The following is a 19085-nucleotide window of genomic DNA, read 5'->3' on the forward strand; positions in this document are numbered from 1 at the left end:
CTTCCACTCAAGAGCTATGCAGACTTCTGTGGAAATTAGCTCTGGAGTAAAGCTTCTATCTCCAACTATTATAAAAAGCCACTTGCAATCTGATGATTCTTATTACCGTGTTTCATAACGATATATTTTGTTAGGGGTGTTTTAGCAAAGAATGATGCCACCTATCGGAAACTCTGCGTGGTGCCACTGCAGCATTCAGCATTTTTTATTTGCGATACAAGTCTAAAGAGGTAAATTGGCATCCTTTGAGAAATCAAACAGAATTCTTGCTGAATTAATCCCTTGAGTGACAGCGTGCATTTGCACACACAAAAATGAGTACTTGGATGTGCAGTACTGTGCACTGGAAAGAAACAAGGCGGCACGTGCGCCCATCCCTTTAAACGTGTTTGCCTTCGTTCTTTCTAATTGCACAAGTACAATTGCTGAACACGGCAGTTAAGGAGACCTGAAGTGGTGGATTGGATTACAGGATTCTGCAGAGCTCTGTTCAGTAAAGGGATTTGTAACTTCAGTAGAGAAATCACCTAATGAAGTATTTCTTTTTTCTGTCTGTCCCCCTGAGAGAACAGACTTCCTCTGACCTCATCATACAGAGAATTTCCTTAGCCTAAATTACACATTCCCTGTATGTTTTTATTACCACCAGTCTTTCCTCTGGCTAGCTTGGGGAATCCATTGCTAATGTTCCCCTAGTGTTAGTGTTGTAGCTCTGTTGGCAAAACTAATGTTCCCTGCAGGGTCTGTAATGCTTAGCAATCGCTGGGTCAACTCCTAAGAGTTTCTGGGAGTATCTGTTCTAACAAAAGCCTTTTCAGACGTTGGTGTGAACAAGTTATGATTTCTCTTCCTCCTGCTGGGAGAAAGAACAGATCGTGTGGGTTTTTTTTTTCCCTAAGCCAGTGACTCATCAGCGCTGCAGAACTGTTTACATGTTATGTATATGGCATTACTTAGTGGTAAATAACTAAAAATGTCTTTTATTTTTCTGGCTAGAGCAACTAAGATTATTTTTGGATGAGTGATTTAAATGTGATGATGTGCGCCCGTTTCTCTGCCAGAATGATGTGACATCGGTGGTGTCCAAGGGTTTTGCCTCAGCCCACAGGGTGTAGGCAGTGTGAACGCATGACTTGCTGTAATAAGAACACAATCTATATCTACTGAGTACACGAATTATTGTTTTTCAGAGAAGAAAAAACTGTTGTCTTCATCCCATGAAAGGCTGAAGCCTTTAAGCCAGCTGACACACAGATGGGTTAACAGTGTCAGGCCCTGCAAAACCTAGTAACTCGGAGCGGTTTTCCAATAGCAATGGGTTACATGTTAAAAACCAAACCCTGTTTTTGAGAAGTAGCTGTGGCTTCTAATAACGTTAAACGAGAAAAGATGGAAAAAATTCCAAAGGGAATTTTATTCTCCGGTGTTATGTGCTGTTAGGAATATGACATTTGTGTCATTGGTCATACTTGGCAAATGCTTCTTTTTTCATAGCAGAACCGAAGAACTCGCTTGTAGAGCGCACACAAAATGAATGAGCCCTGCCGAGGTACTTCCTCCTGCGTTCTAAAGCCTTGTCTGCCTGCTGGGTCTGAGGGAATTTGAAATGCTGTCTGGTTTAGTAGAAATCTTCTCAGTAATGAAAATCATGATTTCTGTTTTGCTCATTCTGGATTTTTGTATGTAAGAGAACTAAACCTTGTCTTACTGAGGTCAGGGAAAAAACAGGTCGCCATTTCATCGGCACAAGTTAAATTAAAATTGTGGGAATATTAATTTCTTATACTGTGGAATATTTTCCTTGTATATAATGAAATTTTTTATCCATAAGCATTCCAACAGAGAAGTATCTAAAATTAAACATATTTTAATTAAACATACTTTTTGTCTTTATAGTCATTAATGGCCATACACCTTGTTTACGGTTGTTGCTAGAAGTTGCAGACAACCCTGATGTGACAGACGCCAAAGGACAGTAAGTTTTCTTTGTGATGGTTTTTTTTTCAGCTCTATGGTTCAAATAGCATCTCAGATTTCTTACAATTTATTTGAAATACTGTATTTCCTGCACTTCTCCTTACAGAATTTGGCAGAGATTACAAAGTACACGTTCAGTTGATCTAAGCCATGTGGAAAGGATTATTCATTAATCTTAGCCTCTGCTTCATACTTTAAACAATTCTTCATAGATGCTGAGGGCCAGATTCAATAAAAACTAACAAGCTCCTGAGATGTTGCTATAGAGAGTCTTTTTCTTTCTAAAACATTGCTATTTCAGGGTTTATTTGGTATATTAGGATAGTGCAGTGGGACAGAATGTTTATTTGAGGTGACACATGCATCTGAGATGTTCCTACAAAAATTTTACTTCTCGTTAAATGACAGCTATAGAGGGAGAATAAAGTATATTTTTAAAGCAAAAATGTGAATGGTTTAAAAAACTCATTTGGGGTGCCTGGAACATATCTAACTGTAGAGATAACTTTAAATGGTATTAGTCTTGTATAAAAATAGAAGGAGAATAGATCTTTTTCAGAAAAAAATGGAAGATAAGTTTGTCCAAAATTTGGCTTGAAATTTCCTCATGTCCCCTTATCCCCTTTAAGGAATTGCAAAGCAATGGGTGGTTGTCGTCTTGGTAACTAGCAGGGACATTCATTCACAACGCCTGGGTGTTCTAAAGCTCATGTGTCGCTGGAGATGACAATAATTGTAGGTTATTAAGAGAACAGATTGTCTTGAATGACGTTGCTCTGTAAAATGCTTACAAGTGAGTTTGTTTCTGTTTTAGTCATGGTAGTTGGCTGTTAAACTTCTTAATAATTTCATACAAAAGGTCTTCACCTGTGTGTTTATTATAGAGGAGCATGGTGAAAGAAACAGGCTTGTGGGTAGAAATGGAGACAAACGCAGGTCTTCCTGATTTCTCTATTCCTGTAAGTTAGCGGTGGCAAGTGGTGTGTCATTTCATAGCTGTGACTGGTATGTTTTTGCTTTTTCTAGAACCCCACTAATGCTTGCAGTGGCATACGGGCACATTGATGCTGTTTCTTTATTACTTGAAAAAGAAGCATCTGTAGATGCAGCTGATCTCCTGGGATGCACAGCTCTACATCGAGGGGTGACTTAATTTTTACGATTCTTAATTGTTTGTTTTATTGTGACTACAATTCACTTATAAATACAGGGATATTGAATGTAGGGAATACTGTAAATGATTTAAAACTTGACGAAGCACAGTCAATGAGGTAAAAAAGCAGGACAGATCTGCTCTCAGTAATGCTCTGCTTTTGACTTTATTTCACATTCGCTTTAATTAATTAGCTAAAATACTGATTAGACCGTTTTTCTTGGCTCTAGATATTTTGCAATAGCAATCATTGTTCTTATAACTGAGCTCCTTATGAATTCTGAAAATAATTTCTTTAAAAGAATTGCTTAGCAGGGTTTTTAGTTTTTCTTGGGGAGGATGGTGTAAATAAGTAAGCCTTGAGTTTTTTTCTAGAGGCAGAAAAAAACTTGAGGCAGATCTAATGTTTTCTAGGAGTCAGCTTCTAACCCAGTGTGAAGTTGATGCAAGAGGTGATATTTATACAGAACTCTATGACAACTACAGTGACAACTACAGGAGTCCAGCACGAGTCCATAATAAAAGCTACAGCCATAAAAATTCTGTTCTGTATTGATAGCAATACATGAACACGCCCAAGATATCAAAGCTAACCTATGTATGATACAGAGGTCACTGATAGTAGCGAGCCGGCTGTTAAAGCAACTTTTCATATCTCTGATGATATTCTTGATCCTTTTTTTCCTCAGTTCTGCTCTCACATTCGTATGTGGTTTTGAGAAGCCAGACTCAGGTTTTCTGAACCTCACCCCTTGTTCATCTGTTTCACTGAATTTCACTGAATTTTTTTTAGAGTTGGAAGGGACCGTATAGATGATCTAGTCCAACTCCCCTGCTGAAGCAGGATTGCTTAGAGAATGCTACTCAGGACAACTGAGTAACAACAAACTAAGTTTCCTTAGTCTTAAACTCCTCCTTGCTTTTGTGCCTCACTTAGCGGAGTCTCTCCCACCGACTAGGAATCAAAACCTTTGAAAGACAGCACCAAATGCATTTCAGTATATCAGTTACCAGAGGGACTCGTGGGAGCAAAGGACCTTTCCTCTCTGCCTTCTGAATCCCATGCAGGCCGTTTCATGTTCACGGGCATCAATCATATTCCATATTTCCTGGGCAAGAATCTGTATTATGTCAGCTTCTTTACTCATTTCTTTGTTGTCAGATTATGACTGGGCACGAAGAGTGCGTTCAGATGCTGTTAGAGAAAGAAGTATCTATTTTATGTAAAGACGCCAGAGGCAGAACACCTCTGCACTTCGCAGCAGCTCGGGGTCACGCCACTTGGCTGAGCGAATTACTGCAGATAGCACTTTCGGAGGAAGACTGCAGTTTGAAAGATAATCAAGGTTATACACCGCTGCACTGGGCTTGTTACAACGGTAAGGTTCTCCCTGTGGACTTTTGCCAAGTTCAGATTTGGCCTTGGTTTTAGGGGAACATGATAACAAAGCAGCCTAACACTTGGAGAAGCTTGAAATGAAGAGGCAGATTATCTCCCCTCTACTTGCCCTCGGCAGTTACCATTTGCCGTGTTCACTCTTCAGTTCAGAAGCCAGGGAAATCCCAGCAATACCTCCCAGTGGCTTTGCGGCTCATTTGCTCCCAGTCACGGGAGGCCAGGATGAAATTCTGGTTTTACTGATGTCAGTAACGAAATGGATCTCTGTGGGGCCAGGAATGCTCCTTTGAGGTGTCACCACCTTATTTATCGATGCAAGAGAGCATGTGAATTGATAGATATTCTGAACTGAACAGATAATTCTAAACTGGATAATCTGAACTTGCTGCTTAATATAAGGATAAAGCTTCCTAATATCATCATTTAAGACCATCTTTGGAGATGTGTAAGGCAACATACATCACATCATGTAAAAAAGACTTTTTTTTCCTTTTATTTTTTTCAGTAAGTGCTAATATTAGCTTGGATCTATCTTGCTGCTGCCATAAAAAAAAAAATTAAAAATCTGTTTATAATTTTATCACGTAAGAGATTATATACACAGTGTTCAGCTTCAACCTTAGTGTTAAATTCTAACCTGTATAAGCCTAGTATGAATTAAGTGAATTACTTGCTCTGTGCAACACTGTGCAATATCTCATCTCTTTTAGGTCATGAAAACTGCATAGAGGTACTATTGGAACAAAAATTTTTCCGCACATTCTATGGTAATAGCTTCTCTCCATTGCACTGTGCCGTGTAAGTAGAAATCTCCAGTAACAAATGCTTTAGGATATGTCTGGAAAAAGTAGCAGTATGAGAAGAAAGATATTTTTTTTTTTTTTTTAGATTATTTGCATGAGCAAATAATTTTAAAGCTGATCATAAAACCGTGCTTATACTTCTGCTGAAAACGTGGCAGAACAAAGAGTATTTTTGCATAAATTTCATACATTTAGGCTATTTCGTGAAATTCTGACTTTTAAATAGGTTCATTTCTGCTCCCTTTCTAGTTTCTTTTCTCTTGCTTACAACCACAGACCTAAGCCTTTTCTTCACACAGGCTAGAACTTCGTAGCTCTTCCATTCTTAGGCCATGACCTGGGCTATAGTGCCTCGGTCTGTGTAAGTATGAGCTTTTGAGGTTCCTTTGAAACCCAGTGGCTCAAAGTTAAGAAATTTGTCAGAATCAAGATTTTATTTTTATTTATTTTTTTTTTAGCAATAGGGACAAAACGTTTAATGAAAGAAGGATTTGAAACAACAATCTATGTCATGCTAGAATGGTGTTCTATGCAGGCCATATTTTTTCCCAAGACATTCACAGCTGAGTGTTTTCCAGACTGATTTTCTTCATGGTCTTTTTTCCTTCTGAGAGAAATCTATCTTACCCAGGTCCTAGCCAAAGGGATTGTTTGGTTACAGAGGCAGACTCTGTATTCAAAGTTTTCATATCACTTATAAACAACGAAAAGGTGGTGGCTGTTATGAGTTATTAATCTTCCACGTGTGTATTTTACATGTATTCCTTATTCAAATAAAGCAGTATGTTTTCAAATAGGAAGGATTCTAATAGAGCAAAATCGTAACTTTTCATAGCATAACTGCAAATGCATTTGTTTTTTAAATGCAAGATTACTTTAGTTTGTAGGACTAACATGCTTATCGCAACATGTAAGGCATCAGAAGAGTAAGGAATTAAGGACTGAAAAAACAAAGGCAAACCTTCCTAATTTCTGCCAACAGTTAGAATGACTGTATTCTGTTCTATATTCTATTACAAAAATTAATGTCTTCCAGAAGTAACGATAGGAGTTACTATTGTGTAGGCTTCCCTTCTACAGTCCACACCACTAGAAAAGTCATTTGTCATGTATCAAACTTTGAAATGATAAAAACCCCAATATATTAGAGAAATAAAAACATATGGAAAGCACTGTTTCTACTCTGCTTAAGATCTGAAATTCGAATTTCAAGTGATGGCTTTGAAATATTTGTTTTTTCAATTTTTATATTCTTTTAAATGAATCTGTAATCCTCAAACCCATTAAAAAGCTGCTCAACTTAAAAATGCCTGCAAATTTTAAATTAAAACAGCTGCTAATCCAGCGTGGGTGTATGTTAGCTATACTGTATGTCCAATACTGTTACTAAACACTGTTCATTTTCATAATGAAATGAGACAAATTAGCAATAACCAGAAAGAGTATTAATTGAGTACATCCATCAAGGAAAAGTATTAAATGTGTGAGTTGGAAGAGATGTGGGCTTCAGTACCTAAAACATTAGAATAAAGCATTCTATATGTAGGTATCTATGACAGAGCTATTTCCAGATCCAAGTGTTTGACATTGAGACTAAATGATTTTAAGGTATTAAGGTTTTAATCCTAGGTTTGTGCTGCACTTTCCATTACCTTTGCACATAGTGAATTGAAGAATCAGCTTTACTTTAGAAATTCATAGTAGCAGATGCAGTTTGGTTAAATGGAGAGATGATGAATTATCAGAAATGTGACTGAAAGCATTACGGCAAAGGGATGTTAGGATAACTTATGAATAACCAATAAGAAATATTAATGGAAAGTAAGTAAATTAAGGTTGTAAAGTGGGAAAAGATGTAGACTTTTTACCTGTTTAAAAATGTCTTTTCTTTGGCAGAATCAATGATCATGAAAACTGTGCATCACTGCTCATTGGAGCCATCGATGCCAGCATTGTCAATTGCAAAGATGACAAAGGAAGGTAATAGTTTCTTAAACAAATTGCATTTCACCTTCATGAATCCAGCTAGTATTTTTCATAATTCTTTCCGAACCTCTGGAACTAATCCTTATCTGATAGGGTTAAGCTAAGACTTGTCTTACTGACTCTTTCAGACAGCAGTTTACACTGCAACAGAGTTAAATGGTGGCTCACTTGAAGCTAGAATACTATGAAGTATTTAATTTCATAGTACGTATGAAAAGAAATAGTATTTTGCTTGTTAAGAACAGCTATGACTATAGGCTGTTTTCCTGAAACAGGTTTTTTTGTTAAATATTTAAACACATTCATCTTTTCTAAATGGAGTGATACAACGTACACGTAGAAAAGTATTTCATTAAAAGCTTTAATGTTATGCTAGAAGTCTCAAGGCACACAACTCAAAACATCTATGCAGCAAAATAACACTCATTCAGCAAGAGATATGCATTTAGAGAAATCCTTAATTTTTCACGTTGATAATCTGCTCACCGTGTGTGTGTATATATTTAACTAAAATTACTGAAATTCTAAAAATTGAATACTCATTGTTTCTATAAATTAAAACAAATTGAAGACCTTCAGTAACAGTGATTACTTACTCCTGTAAGGGTAAGATCACCTCACCCTTACTGGTAAGCAAAACCTGAAGTAACACTATGAGCTGGGTTGTGTACCAGCTATCTTTCATCTCCATCAGTTACAATTCAGACCCAAAATGCCATAGGGAGACAGCGAACGAATTCTAGTGTCTCAGTCTTGTGGAAACTGATAACCTTCAAAGCGGATAGAATTCTTTCTGCCTTTTATAGGAACACTGTGATTGTAGCTTGTTGTTGCAGTATTTTTGACTATAACTTAAAATATTTTAGTTTTTTTAAATAATGGATCTGTTCCTCTTCTGATAGTTCTTCTCATCTTAGGCTTATTAAAAAAAATAAAATCAGATGAGTAAGAATGAGGGATTTTACTGCTTTTCATATTACGCAGTGTGCTCCATTAAAATAAATATGCTGCTGATATGAGATTCTCCACAGCATCATATACACCTTACGCTTCCCTTTTTTTAGAGTTTGTACTGCACCAGGACAGAGACCTTAAATATTGTTTAACTTATTTCAGGTGCTGCTACTGTAACACTGGTGAGAACTCAGTTTCATAGGAAAAAAAAAAAAATTACAAATGTCTTGCACTTTCAGGTTCTTGGGAAGGTAAGTAAACAGGAATATTGTCGTTCTTTAGCAACAGCTGCAGTTGTGTTTCTTTCCCCACAGAACGCCCCTTCATGCAGCAGCCTTTGCGGATCACGTGGAGTGCCTCCAGCTCCTCCTGAGTCACAGTGCACAAGTGAACGCTGCGGATCACGCAGGGAAAACACCTCTCATGATGGCAGCTCACAACGGTCACGTAGGTGCTGTAGGTAAGTACATCCTTGCCTCCGTTCGTCTTAAAGGGCAAGTGCTACTGCAGTTACTATCCCAAATAGGTAGTAATTTTCTTTTCCTGTGAAAACTAAGGAAGAAATATAAATTGCATGGATGTCTGTAAGAAGCTACCTTTCCATCTGTAAAAAAGTTCTTCTTCTCAGTCATTGTTTCTCGGTAGTCTTGGTGAACATTTGCAATAACAAACTGAAGTCTTATTTCCTACTAAGAGCCCACTGTAAAGAGCATGGGGGGAGTAGTAATTCTGTTCTCTTGTTTACTTCCTTCATTTTAATGGAGCCGTAAAACTGCACTTGTGAAAAAGACCGTGTAACCTTTTTTTCCGCTCTATTATAGGAAGCCCTATTCTTGAAATGGCAGGTATCAGCAGCTGCTTTTCCAGGCTAGAGTATAGACTACAGACATACAGACTGGGGTCACAGTGGCTTAACAGAATTCCCTTTTCTCTAGCTTCAACAGCACAGACCGCACCCTACATTCTTTATATGCACTTCGTCCTCTCAAAGCAAAATAAACAGTTGTCCTCAGGAGAAGACGATTCAGGCAGAACTTGCTGATCTGCAAATGGGGGAAATTTATAGATAAGATTAATATATGTTTGATAGTTTGGGACACAGTGAAGAAACCATTTGCTCTGCATTGCCTGCTGATTAACTGCACAAGATTAGTCTATTCTCATTCGTTATTTTCACTTCGTGTTCATAAAATTTACATCACATAAAGACGTAACTGATTAGCATCTATGCACACATATATTGAAATAGTAATTTTTTCCCTCTGATTTTACATCGTCTGCCCATTGGGTTTGTTTGTTGATTTCTATTCTGTACCTCAGACTTTTTGGTGAACATTGCCAAGGCTGACCTGACGTTGAAAGATAACGAGTTGAATACATCTTTGCACTTGGCTAGCAGTAAAGTAAGTTGAAGATCTCTGTATGCTACTATTCTCTTCACAGTCTGTATGTATGTACGTGTGTGTTTATGCTCCTAAAACTATTTCTGCAGTGGAGATGTGATAGTTGAACTTATGTGAGGAAGGGAGCATTGTTCCAAGCTTTTTCTCAAGTCTGTTTCAAGGTTTAGTAAATTTAGGAAGATGCCTCTTAAGACAGCTGAAACATAAGGAAGGGAAACTAAGAGAAATACTGGAAAATCCTTTGAGATTTTACCAAAAAATCTCACTGTAAAATTGCTTAACATAGGTTCAGTGGCAAAGAAAAAAAAATAAAAGGTATTTATTCTTTTTTCTTACTCTCCAATTTCAGTGGAAGGAACCCAAAATTTTCCCTTATGCTCTGGAGCAGTAAAACCAGAGGCATTGATTAGATTGGTGGTGGTGTCTTTTCCCACCCTCTTAATTCCAATTGCTACTGCTGTCAAGAAAAAATGCCCATGGGATTCTGTCTCCTGGATCTTTTCTTTTGCTCCTATCCACAGACTGGATTCCAGTGTGATAGTATTATTCCAGTTTCTGCAGACACATGAGCCTTGCTGAATTCTCAAGGTCCTTTAGGCAGCTATTCACCTGCCAGGGCTGCAGGCTCCGCATCTGCGACTTGCTCTGCTGAAACAGCATCAGAAATAAGGCCCGGATCTGTATTATTTCCAAAGTTTCATTATTAGAGCTCTCACACTGAAGGGATTTTGTAGTAGGTTATTAATAATACAGAAAGGCATTCAAAAACCCAGAAAGTATAGTATTGCGTTTTCAGATTAAACCACCTCTTTCTGTTACTATGTAGCGCTAATAAAGAATCCATTGAATGTGCTCTCAAGAGAAATAGCGGTCTTCTCAGAAAGCTGAAGAGGTGAATTCATATATAATGAAGGGAGAGTTGAAAGACAGGTGAATGTCTAGATTTCTAGATGTGCTAAAGCATCCTAGCAGTGGCAGTTTGTAAATGGATTTTAAGGCTCCTACAATTCACCTACTACACATCCTTATAAGCTGAGTAGCATGTTTTGTACTTCAAACTGAGTTATTAAATTACACTTTTATATGTAACATTTCTTTTGCCTCAAACTCCTCAGCAAATGAACACTATTTGTTATTTTCCCAACTACAGGGTCATGAAAAATGTGCCTTGTTAATACTTGACAAGATACAAGAACAAAGCCTTATTAATGCAAAAAATAATGCATTGCAGACGTAAGTATAGCCTGATCCTTTCAAGTTCAGTTGACTTACCAGAAGATCCTGATTTAGCATTTCAAATTCAGATTTTTTCATAGAACAAAAAAGTTAATTTCTGATTTTTTTGAGCGCTTGCCCTTGAAAAGACCAGATTTGTATTGCATTTTCACTTTTAATTTTGATTTCTTTGATGCCAATTCTATACATCGTTTGGTGGAAAAATTGTATGAGATCATTTATTTGAAGACTGTATCAAAATGTCTGTTCATCATGTGAAAGTGTAAGCATACTTCTGGCATTTTTGAGCTTCACCTTAAATCTAAATAATGTATTTAGACTTAAGGTGATACATTTAATTTTCAGAAGGTTTTTTTAGGTGGTGTTTTATGTGCAACTCCAGTCCATAGCATATATTATCAGAACCATCGATATTCTTACTCCAGCTGCAACTGACTGGTATGGGGGAATCTCGCAAGAGAAGATTCAACTACGAGTTCCGGTGGCAGATCATCTAGTGCTTGCAGAAGAATTCATTCCATCCTAGCCCTTCTTCCTCCCCTTCCAATAAGAGATAGTTTTTTCCGTCCCACTAGCTGTCCCCAAACGGGAGCATTGGGTGCTGGCCCGGGAAGGGAGCACACCAGTGGTTATTTTTAATTTTCAGCTGCTCTGCAGTAACAGAGATTAGCAATTGATTATTCAAGGATAAAAAGGCAATATAATAATTTTGAACAGTCTGTAGTAGCCGGAATGAAGGATGGAACAAAGGCGTTTCTTCAGTCTTAGATTAATTTTCCTTTTAAATGTCAATTGTGTGCTGCAAACAGTGGAAAAATAAGAGCTTTTTAAAGAAAGCCTTTAGACTGGAAAGCATTCCGCAATCTCTGTGAATGTAAAGGCGATTATATTTGTCTTGCACATGTGCTTTATAGATGTGGAACATGAGGATTATTTTAAAGGCTGTAATATAACTTAATGTCTACGATATAATTGTAATGATTAAAAAAAGGAAAAACATTCTCTTTCTGATGCTGGGTACGCTTTAAGAATTACCTTATTTTTTTGGAAAGTCTGTTTTAAACTGAACTTGAATTTAGTTGTTATGTTTTTGTAGACCTCTCCATATTGCTGCACGGAACGGCCTAAAGATGGTGGTTGAAGAGTTGCTAGCCAAAGGGGCATGTGTCCTAGCAGTAGATGAAAATGGTAAGTAAATAATACACTTTGACAATCTTCAGTAGGACCCAACAAGTTAATTTTACAACAGACTGAAGCAATATATTTAAAAGCTGATGATAGACATCATTGATGCTTTTATCCTTCCAAGAACAAACAATGAGCTGTGTGAGTACCTATTAAAAAAAAGATACTATTTATTTTTAATATAAAAATGTATTCTAAACATCACAGTGGTCCCTTTTACTGTTCATTTTGCATGTACTGTCAACAGCTAGTCTTTTTTAATGCTTGAGTGCAGTGGTAACTTGAATTTCCTAAACATGCAAGTGGCACCGGATAATTCTGACGCCTTGCAGAAGAATTAAGGATTATGCATTCAATCAGCGCATGTTTTAATGGGTAGGAAGAAAACCATCAACATATGTTTGATTGTGTTCCAGTTCATTCTGAGATCAAAGCTTGTCCTCACCAATTGTCTGACCTAATCCAAGATGCAAGTAAATTACTGTTGCCTCATAAAATAAACGATTGGTTAATTAATCTGATAATTTTGTTTCAGATCTCAATGAAGTTCTTCCCTAAACACTATAAAGCCCACAGAGGGCTATGCTTCTATAATTAATGTTTTCAAAAATGTCTTCCTGAAATAAGCTGGCCTTTCTTACAATACTGACTTCATGGCATTAATGTAACAATCTTCCCATATCTGTAAAGTAACAATAATAATACTTACCCATCATTGCAAGACGTTTGAGATCTATGGATGAAAAGAACTGAATGGTGAGTTACTGTTAACGAAACGCTACCTAGACACACATGCATGAATGAGTTCCACTGAAGTCACCTGGCCCTAACCTCATTTTAGAGATAAGGGACAGAAAAATGAACCACACTAGCTTCAAATGACAGTTCTTATCATTAAAACTGTACATACAGGTCCAGCTAATTTGCATGTATCTAACAAGTGAAAAGCAAGTTTAAATTAGGTACACATTTAATTTTTCTAGGAACAACTGCATATGGAGTTTAAAACAGAGAAATTTAAGTACAATCTTACTATGTGCAACTCCAAAGAATATTCACACTTGGAACTCAGTGGAAGAGGGGATATCCCATTTAGGGTATGCATTCACTGCAGTCAGTGCTTAAATGTGGGTAGTTTGCTACAAAACAGTACTCACGTTTCCCTACCCAACTCACCTACACTGCGGGTCTTCTCAGCTTACTTGAGGCAGCAGGAGATCGGCAGTAGCCATTGCCTCAGATTGCTATTGCTGCGGCATTTAAGATGTAGCCATCTTCAAAAGAGTTTGTTTGCTCTTAGTATAAAGGAGGATCTGTTACGAAGTGCTGGAACACTACACAGCAGCCTGCAAAACCTATAGCTAGCAAGTGTAACCAGCATACTGGTCTCCAAGATTCCTGTATGTGAAGAGCTGCTTTGGGGGCAGCACGTGGACAGGAGCCACGTTAAACTGCAGTGAAGACAAAACTTAATAATCTTCCCAGTTCTTCATTTTGCTGACATCTGTAGAATGTTAACTTTGTGTTTAAAGCGTATGCCATGCTTTCTGAATACAGTCATTATTCTTCTAACATAATATAAATTTGGGTAACTAAACATCCACGTAGTCATACCTATACGTGTACCACGTGCACTAGTCTCTTTTCTCTCATAATTTAATTCCTAAATAAACCGCTTCCTGAGTTGAGTAGATACTCACCTAATCAGTCTTTAAAATCGTTTGCTTATTATTTCAAATTGGTTTTAAACTAATATCTTTTATGTTCTAATGAAAGTCATTGTTCTCAGAATGAGACTTGTTCACGCGCACAGAAACTGAAGCTGGTTTCTGTCCCTGTTGCTGTACTCCCCGTGTTCTGTATTCATCATACTGTCTGTGCTGTAGAACTGTGTTTAGCAAGTGCTTGTATTCATATCGTGAAGTCTGTTTGCTGCCCGATTTTAAAAAAAACAGCGCTTGTTGTGGTCACAGTGATTTAAATGCTCCATAAAGCGTGTATTTCCCCAGCATGTCTAATTTAAAATAAGTAACATACCCCTGTTGCCTGGCATGATTGAAACCGAACATACATCTCCTGCTTATGACGTCATCTAGAGATGTATATGAGGAATGCTCAGTGCCATTCTCAGTACCCTTAGTACTAACCATTGCCTTGTCTGCATTTGTGCCCAGGTCATACGCCAGCCCTGGCTTGCGCTCCTAACAAAGACGTGGCTGACTGCCTGGCACTCATTTTGGCTACCATGATGCCTTTTTCTCCTTCCAGTTCAATGACGGCTTTCAACTTCGTTTGTTTTAAAAAAGACAATTTGGGCAGGACGCATCTCTGCGATGGCTCCAGTATGGGTAGCATTAACTCTTACAATAAGCCCTTGAGTAATAACATAGGAACAGAGGATGGGTACAATGAAAATGATTCGGATTCTGAAACATTTTGACTTTTGGGTATTCAAAAAATTTTTCCATTATTATTTCATTTCAGCTTTACTTTTGTCTCTTTAAACGGCTTAAATCCCACAGCTATAGTCTTAACTATTATTCTTGACAAGTAGGTATTGAAAGATTTCTAGGCTTGATGAGAATCAAGCCTTTAAATAACAAAGTTAGAGGGATTTACTGGAACATATTCCCATTGATGTTCTGCAGCTTTTCAGCTTCCTAATGTTTTCTTTAGGCCCAAAGTGCCCCTGTGGAAAGTCTCTACCTCTTATTTTAAGTAGAAAAAGAGAAAATGCCTTTTTTCTTTTTGACAGCACAAATAAACAGGAAACTGTAAAAAGTTCTTACGTGTTTTAGCTGTACCCTTAGTACACAAATATTTTTCCAGTGTAGCCTCCATAGATTCGAGCATCACCCCTTTCCTATGTTTGTCTGTTTTCTGCTTTCAGGGGCTCTGTTAATTAGGTATTTTTTTTTATACAAACCAAAGGTAAAGTTATAAATCTTAAAACCGCCTGTATTACTTTTCTACAGGAAATGAAACATTTTACATTCTGCACGTATTAAGCACTTAAACGTACAGAAGGCACTTTTTGCAGTTCTTAGTTGCAGCACACAATTAGAAAAATATAGTTATGAGCTCTTTAGGCCAAATTCTGCTTGTCTCACCATATTTTCCCACAGACATTAGTGGAACCACTTGTATAAAATGAAAATCACTTGGCCCTTATTTTTTTTTTCAATTCAGCACAAACATGTACGGTTTATTTGCACTACAGAATTAGGGTCATTAGACGTTTCTGTCACCTGAGCCATTAACCAAGAATCTAGTACAAAACAAAAAAAAGGGGGGAAAAAACCCACAGGTGTAGACAAAGGTATATGTAAAAGTTTATAATGACTTGCCAACTTAAATGATTTTTTTTTCCTTTTCTATGCTTAAATAACTTATTTTTACTGTAAACAGTATTGAATTTTAAAATACTTTTGCCAGTGTTTGGATTAACAGAGCAAAGGTAAAGCAATGAAAGCGTAACACCAAAAGTTGAAATACCAAACACCAGAAAACAGAGCAGTGTACCGTGCAGGGGATCAGAGATACATGCTAAAAAAGCCTATTGTCACCAGCTTTTAAAGCAATGTCAACTTTGTGAATATGTTTACTCCTTCTGCCAAAGTTTCTAGGTCAAATGGACCACGACCCTCCTCTGCAACAGATGTACAAAAGGAAGAATGAGACTTTGTAAACAAAAACAAAAACAAAATAAACAAAAAGCTATCATGAACTAAGCAGCTGTACCAAGAGGACCAAAATGCTTCAGTAATTAAATGGAGGACTTTGCTACTTTTATTTTTTTCTTCAAATGTGAGTGACATAATGAAGTAGTTTTTCTAAACCATGGAAATATAAACTTTTGAGGTAATGACTAGTCTTGAGTGAATTCTACATTTTATGACACAGGTTTCAAGTTGACATTTGTAACTGATGATGTGTTGACCACAGTTGGGTTTTTTTCCAGACTAAAGAATATGTTCATATACTTTTAATGTAAATGTGTTTATATTTATTTGAAATGAAACAAATGCCCAGGAAAAATAACTATGGCTTGTTCTCCTCGTTAGCATTTGTGCATACTATTTGGCGTTATGCAAAATGAAATGTGAATCTAGGCAAGACTGCTGGCCTGAGTAGAAAAAGGAAGGGCCAATGCACTTTGGGAGAGTGCTCATCTTCTTGTATGGAATGCCAAGATTAAGTCCACAGGCTATATTGGTAAAACGCAGAAAGTAAAACACCTTCCCTCATTTAAGAGCCGAAGACAGAGATCCAACCCCATGCTAGACAAGTGAGAGAACACTGTACAGCTACAGTAAAGAGGGAAAAAGTAGTGTAGGATGGAGTCAAGGTGTTGAAGTTCCCGTGATTCACACTCTGTGATACAGGCCTGCATCTGCGCTGGGAGGACGAGATGCTCTTCCTCAGTGCACGCTGTTGGCAGGGTAAACAAAAAGTAAGGATTTTTGTTCCACTGAATTGTTAAAAATCTGGCGGCAGATTCCAGTTCTTTAATCAGGAAAAATATTTATATATTGAGTTTATTTTGCCTTGCTAAAGTTAAATATTGTTTCCTTAAACATTCAGTAAAATTAAATATTGTTTCCTTGAACATTAACAAATTTCCAAAGGGATAGTGTCTCTAAAGGCAAACGTTTCTTTTCCCTCAACTCTTTATTTCCTGCAGTAGAATTACAGAGCACCCGAAACCCTGGTTTTCTCCTCAGAAATAGCACAGAATAACATTTTAATGATTGATATTTCTCAATGGTTTTGCTTTTAGAAGTCGCAGAATAGCAATAACCACCTTGCTCTAAGCACTGAAAATAAGAGGAGAGATCAGTTGTTAAAGTTTTCAGTGATGTCTGTTCAGAAATGAATAGAAATCCCAAATTTTCCTTTTTTTCATGTGGAATGATGGCATTGAAAACAAACAAATGGGAAATGGCTGCCACCTGTCTAACAGCAGGATAAGCCTTTTTAGCTTATTTTCACTGGAGATGTAGGTAGGCTCCTTGGCAGGATTAGTTTTAAGTCTCACGCCGAAATACAGGAAGTTATGCTATCCTACATGAAGTTGCTTCATTAGGAGAAAACCAGTCCTCTTTACAAAGAGGATGTTGTATTAATTTAAGCAGCCATCAAAAAAAAGGTCAGTATTTTTACTTGCTACTATACAGAGTTACTGAAAATACTTCTATATATTTGCAATACCTTGTAACTCTGGTAATTGCGTAGTGCAGCAACTGCTGCCTCTTAATGATGTACACAACGTTATAGAAGCATAGGTCATTACTCAATTACTTTTGATCCTTCTAGGAACTAATTCCAAACTTCACTGATTGAACTTAAACTAACAATAATGTACGTATGCAATATTCCAAAAACTCATAGAAACATATGATTTGTTAGCATCTTAAGCACATTGTGGAAGTCATGTTTTGAGTGTGGTGTATATGTAGGAGGAAAACTGTCACAAGCAAGACACTTGGAAGTAGTCAGTACTGGCCTATCCCACATCTCATGTGAGTTACCAGAATCCCTTTTTTTGTATGCTAGCACATTAATCTGTAATATAATTTATCACATGTAGAAATAAATTTGTAATTTAGGGCAGGTATTTAAGCATGGGAAAAATTTTACTCTTGTAAATAATGACCTTGCCTTTCTGTGGACTTTTTACAAGAGTAGAGTTAATCATATATAATTGCTGCACTTAACCCTGGATCCTGCAACTTACAGAGTACATGGACAATTTCTGTGTCTGCACCAAGCAAAGGTTATTTGGGGAGGGGCAGCCGTCTGCCCGCCTGTATTGGCAGGATCATTCCATCCTGTATTTTAACCACAGCTGCAGGTGGAATCCATAGCAGGTTGGGGTCCCAAGTCTCTCTCATAAATACTGAGTTTCAACCTCCGGACTGCCTGAAATTGCTGTGAAATAGCTCAGGGGATTTCTGTTCATCGCTACTAAAAGGGCACCATGATGTGTTTGGTACTTTTATGCAGTGAACAACTGCCAGATCATTGAATTAGAACAAACACATGAAATGAATTGTTTATGCATTGTACTGTTGAGAAATTTGGTTATGTATCTTGAGGATGATTTTAAAAAAATTGTGATTTTTATTCTTAGTCATGTAAGAAATATTAGAGTGCCTTTTTATATTTGTGTATTATGGAAATGTTTTGTGAAAGTCGGGTTTGTTTTTCTTTTTTCATTTGAGTGTTATAAAAGCAATATATTACCAGTAAATTTTCATTTCAGACCTTCTTTGAATGTATAAAGTGTTTCTTTTTTTTCATATGTTCTACCTGCATTGAAATGAAAATTAATATGCTAAATTTCTATAGGAATAACGTATAATTTTTGCAGTGCTGAAAATGCTTTCTTATTACACAAAAAGTAAACCTTAGGTCAGTGTTATAGGAAAGGGCGTTTTAAACTAGTGACAATCTGAGTGTGTGTATAAAATGTAATTTTATGCGTTTCTTATGCAGTGATCTACATATTAAAGCCAATATCTTATGTTTTGTAGGTTTTGTCTTATATTTTATGCTTTAGCATGTGCAATATATATTTACAAACCATGGTGATACGAATCTGGTGCCAGTGTTATATTTTGCATAACATTTGTAATAAACAATATAAACTATTGTTTGATGGTTTCAGTGGGGTTTTGTCGGTATTGTTTGCTTTTGTAAAATGAGGTTTAAAGACTTGGGTAAATGTCACATGCAAAATGAGGAAAAATACTTACTTCAGTGAATGACTTGGAATTCAACCTGAATCTTCTCAAGCACAGTTTAATAACTTTTTCAACTACTGAATGCTGTATTAATGTAATGAAGAACCCTAACTGTAAACTACTATTGAAATGCATTCAGATGGTTATTTTTACAAATAAAAATGGTACAAATACTGTTGGAAAACTGAGTAAATTTTCTTTTAAGGGGGGGGAAAGTCTTATTTAGCAGCGAAGATGAAAGTG

General features: G+C 36.9%; 1 protein-coding gene across 1 annotated transcript in view; it reads left to right on the forward strand.

Annotated features, from left to right (window-relative positions):
* The window catches only part of ANKRD44 (ankyrin repeat domain 44), a 149576-nt gene extending 130560 nt beyond the window's left edge, over positions 1 to 19016 (forward strand). Inside the window, exons 19-28 of the mRNA XM_074145392.1 lie at positions 1897 to 1975; positions 3004 to 3121; positions 4293 to 4509; positions 5240 to 5327; positions 7229 to 7312; positions 8587 to 8732; positions 9593 to 9675; positions 10826 to 10908; positions 12008 to 12099; positions 15716 to 19016. Coding sequence (XP_074001493.1) covers positions 1897 to 1975; positions 3004 to 3121; positions 4293 to 4509; positions 5240 to 5327; positions 7229 to 7312; positions 8587 to 8732; positions 9593 to 9675; positions 10826 to 10908; positions 12008 to 12099; positions 15716 to 15774 — 1049 coding nt within the window. The 3' untranslated portion in view covers positions 15775 to 19016. The remainder of the gene's footprint in view (positions 1 to 1896; positions 1976 to 3003; positions 3122 to 4292; positions 4510 to 5239; positions 5328 to 7228; positions 7313 to 8586; positions 8733 to 9592; positions 9676 to 10825; positions 10909 to 12007; positions 12100 to 15715) is intronic.
* Positions 19017 to 19085: the final 69 nt, after the last annotated feature.

The sequence above is a fragment of the Numenius arquata genome, chromosome 3 (assembly GCF_964106895.1).
Source record: "Numenius arquata chromosome 3, bNumArq3.hap1.1, whole genome shotgun sequence".
NCBI classification, from domain to species: Eukaryota; Metazoa; Chordata; class Aves; order Charadriiformes; family Scolopacidae; genus Numenius; species Numenius arquata.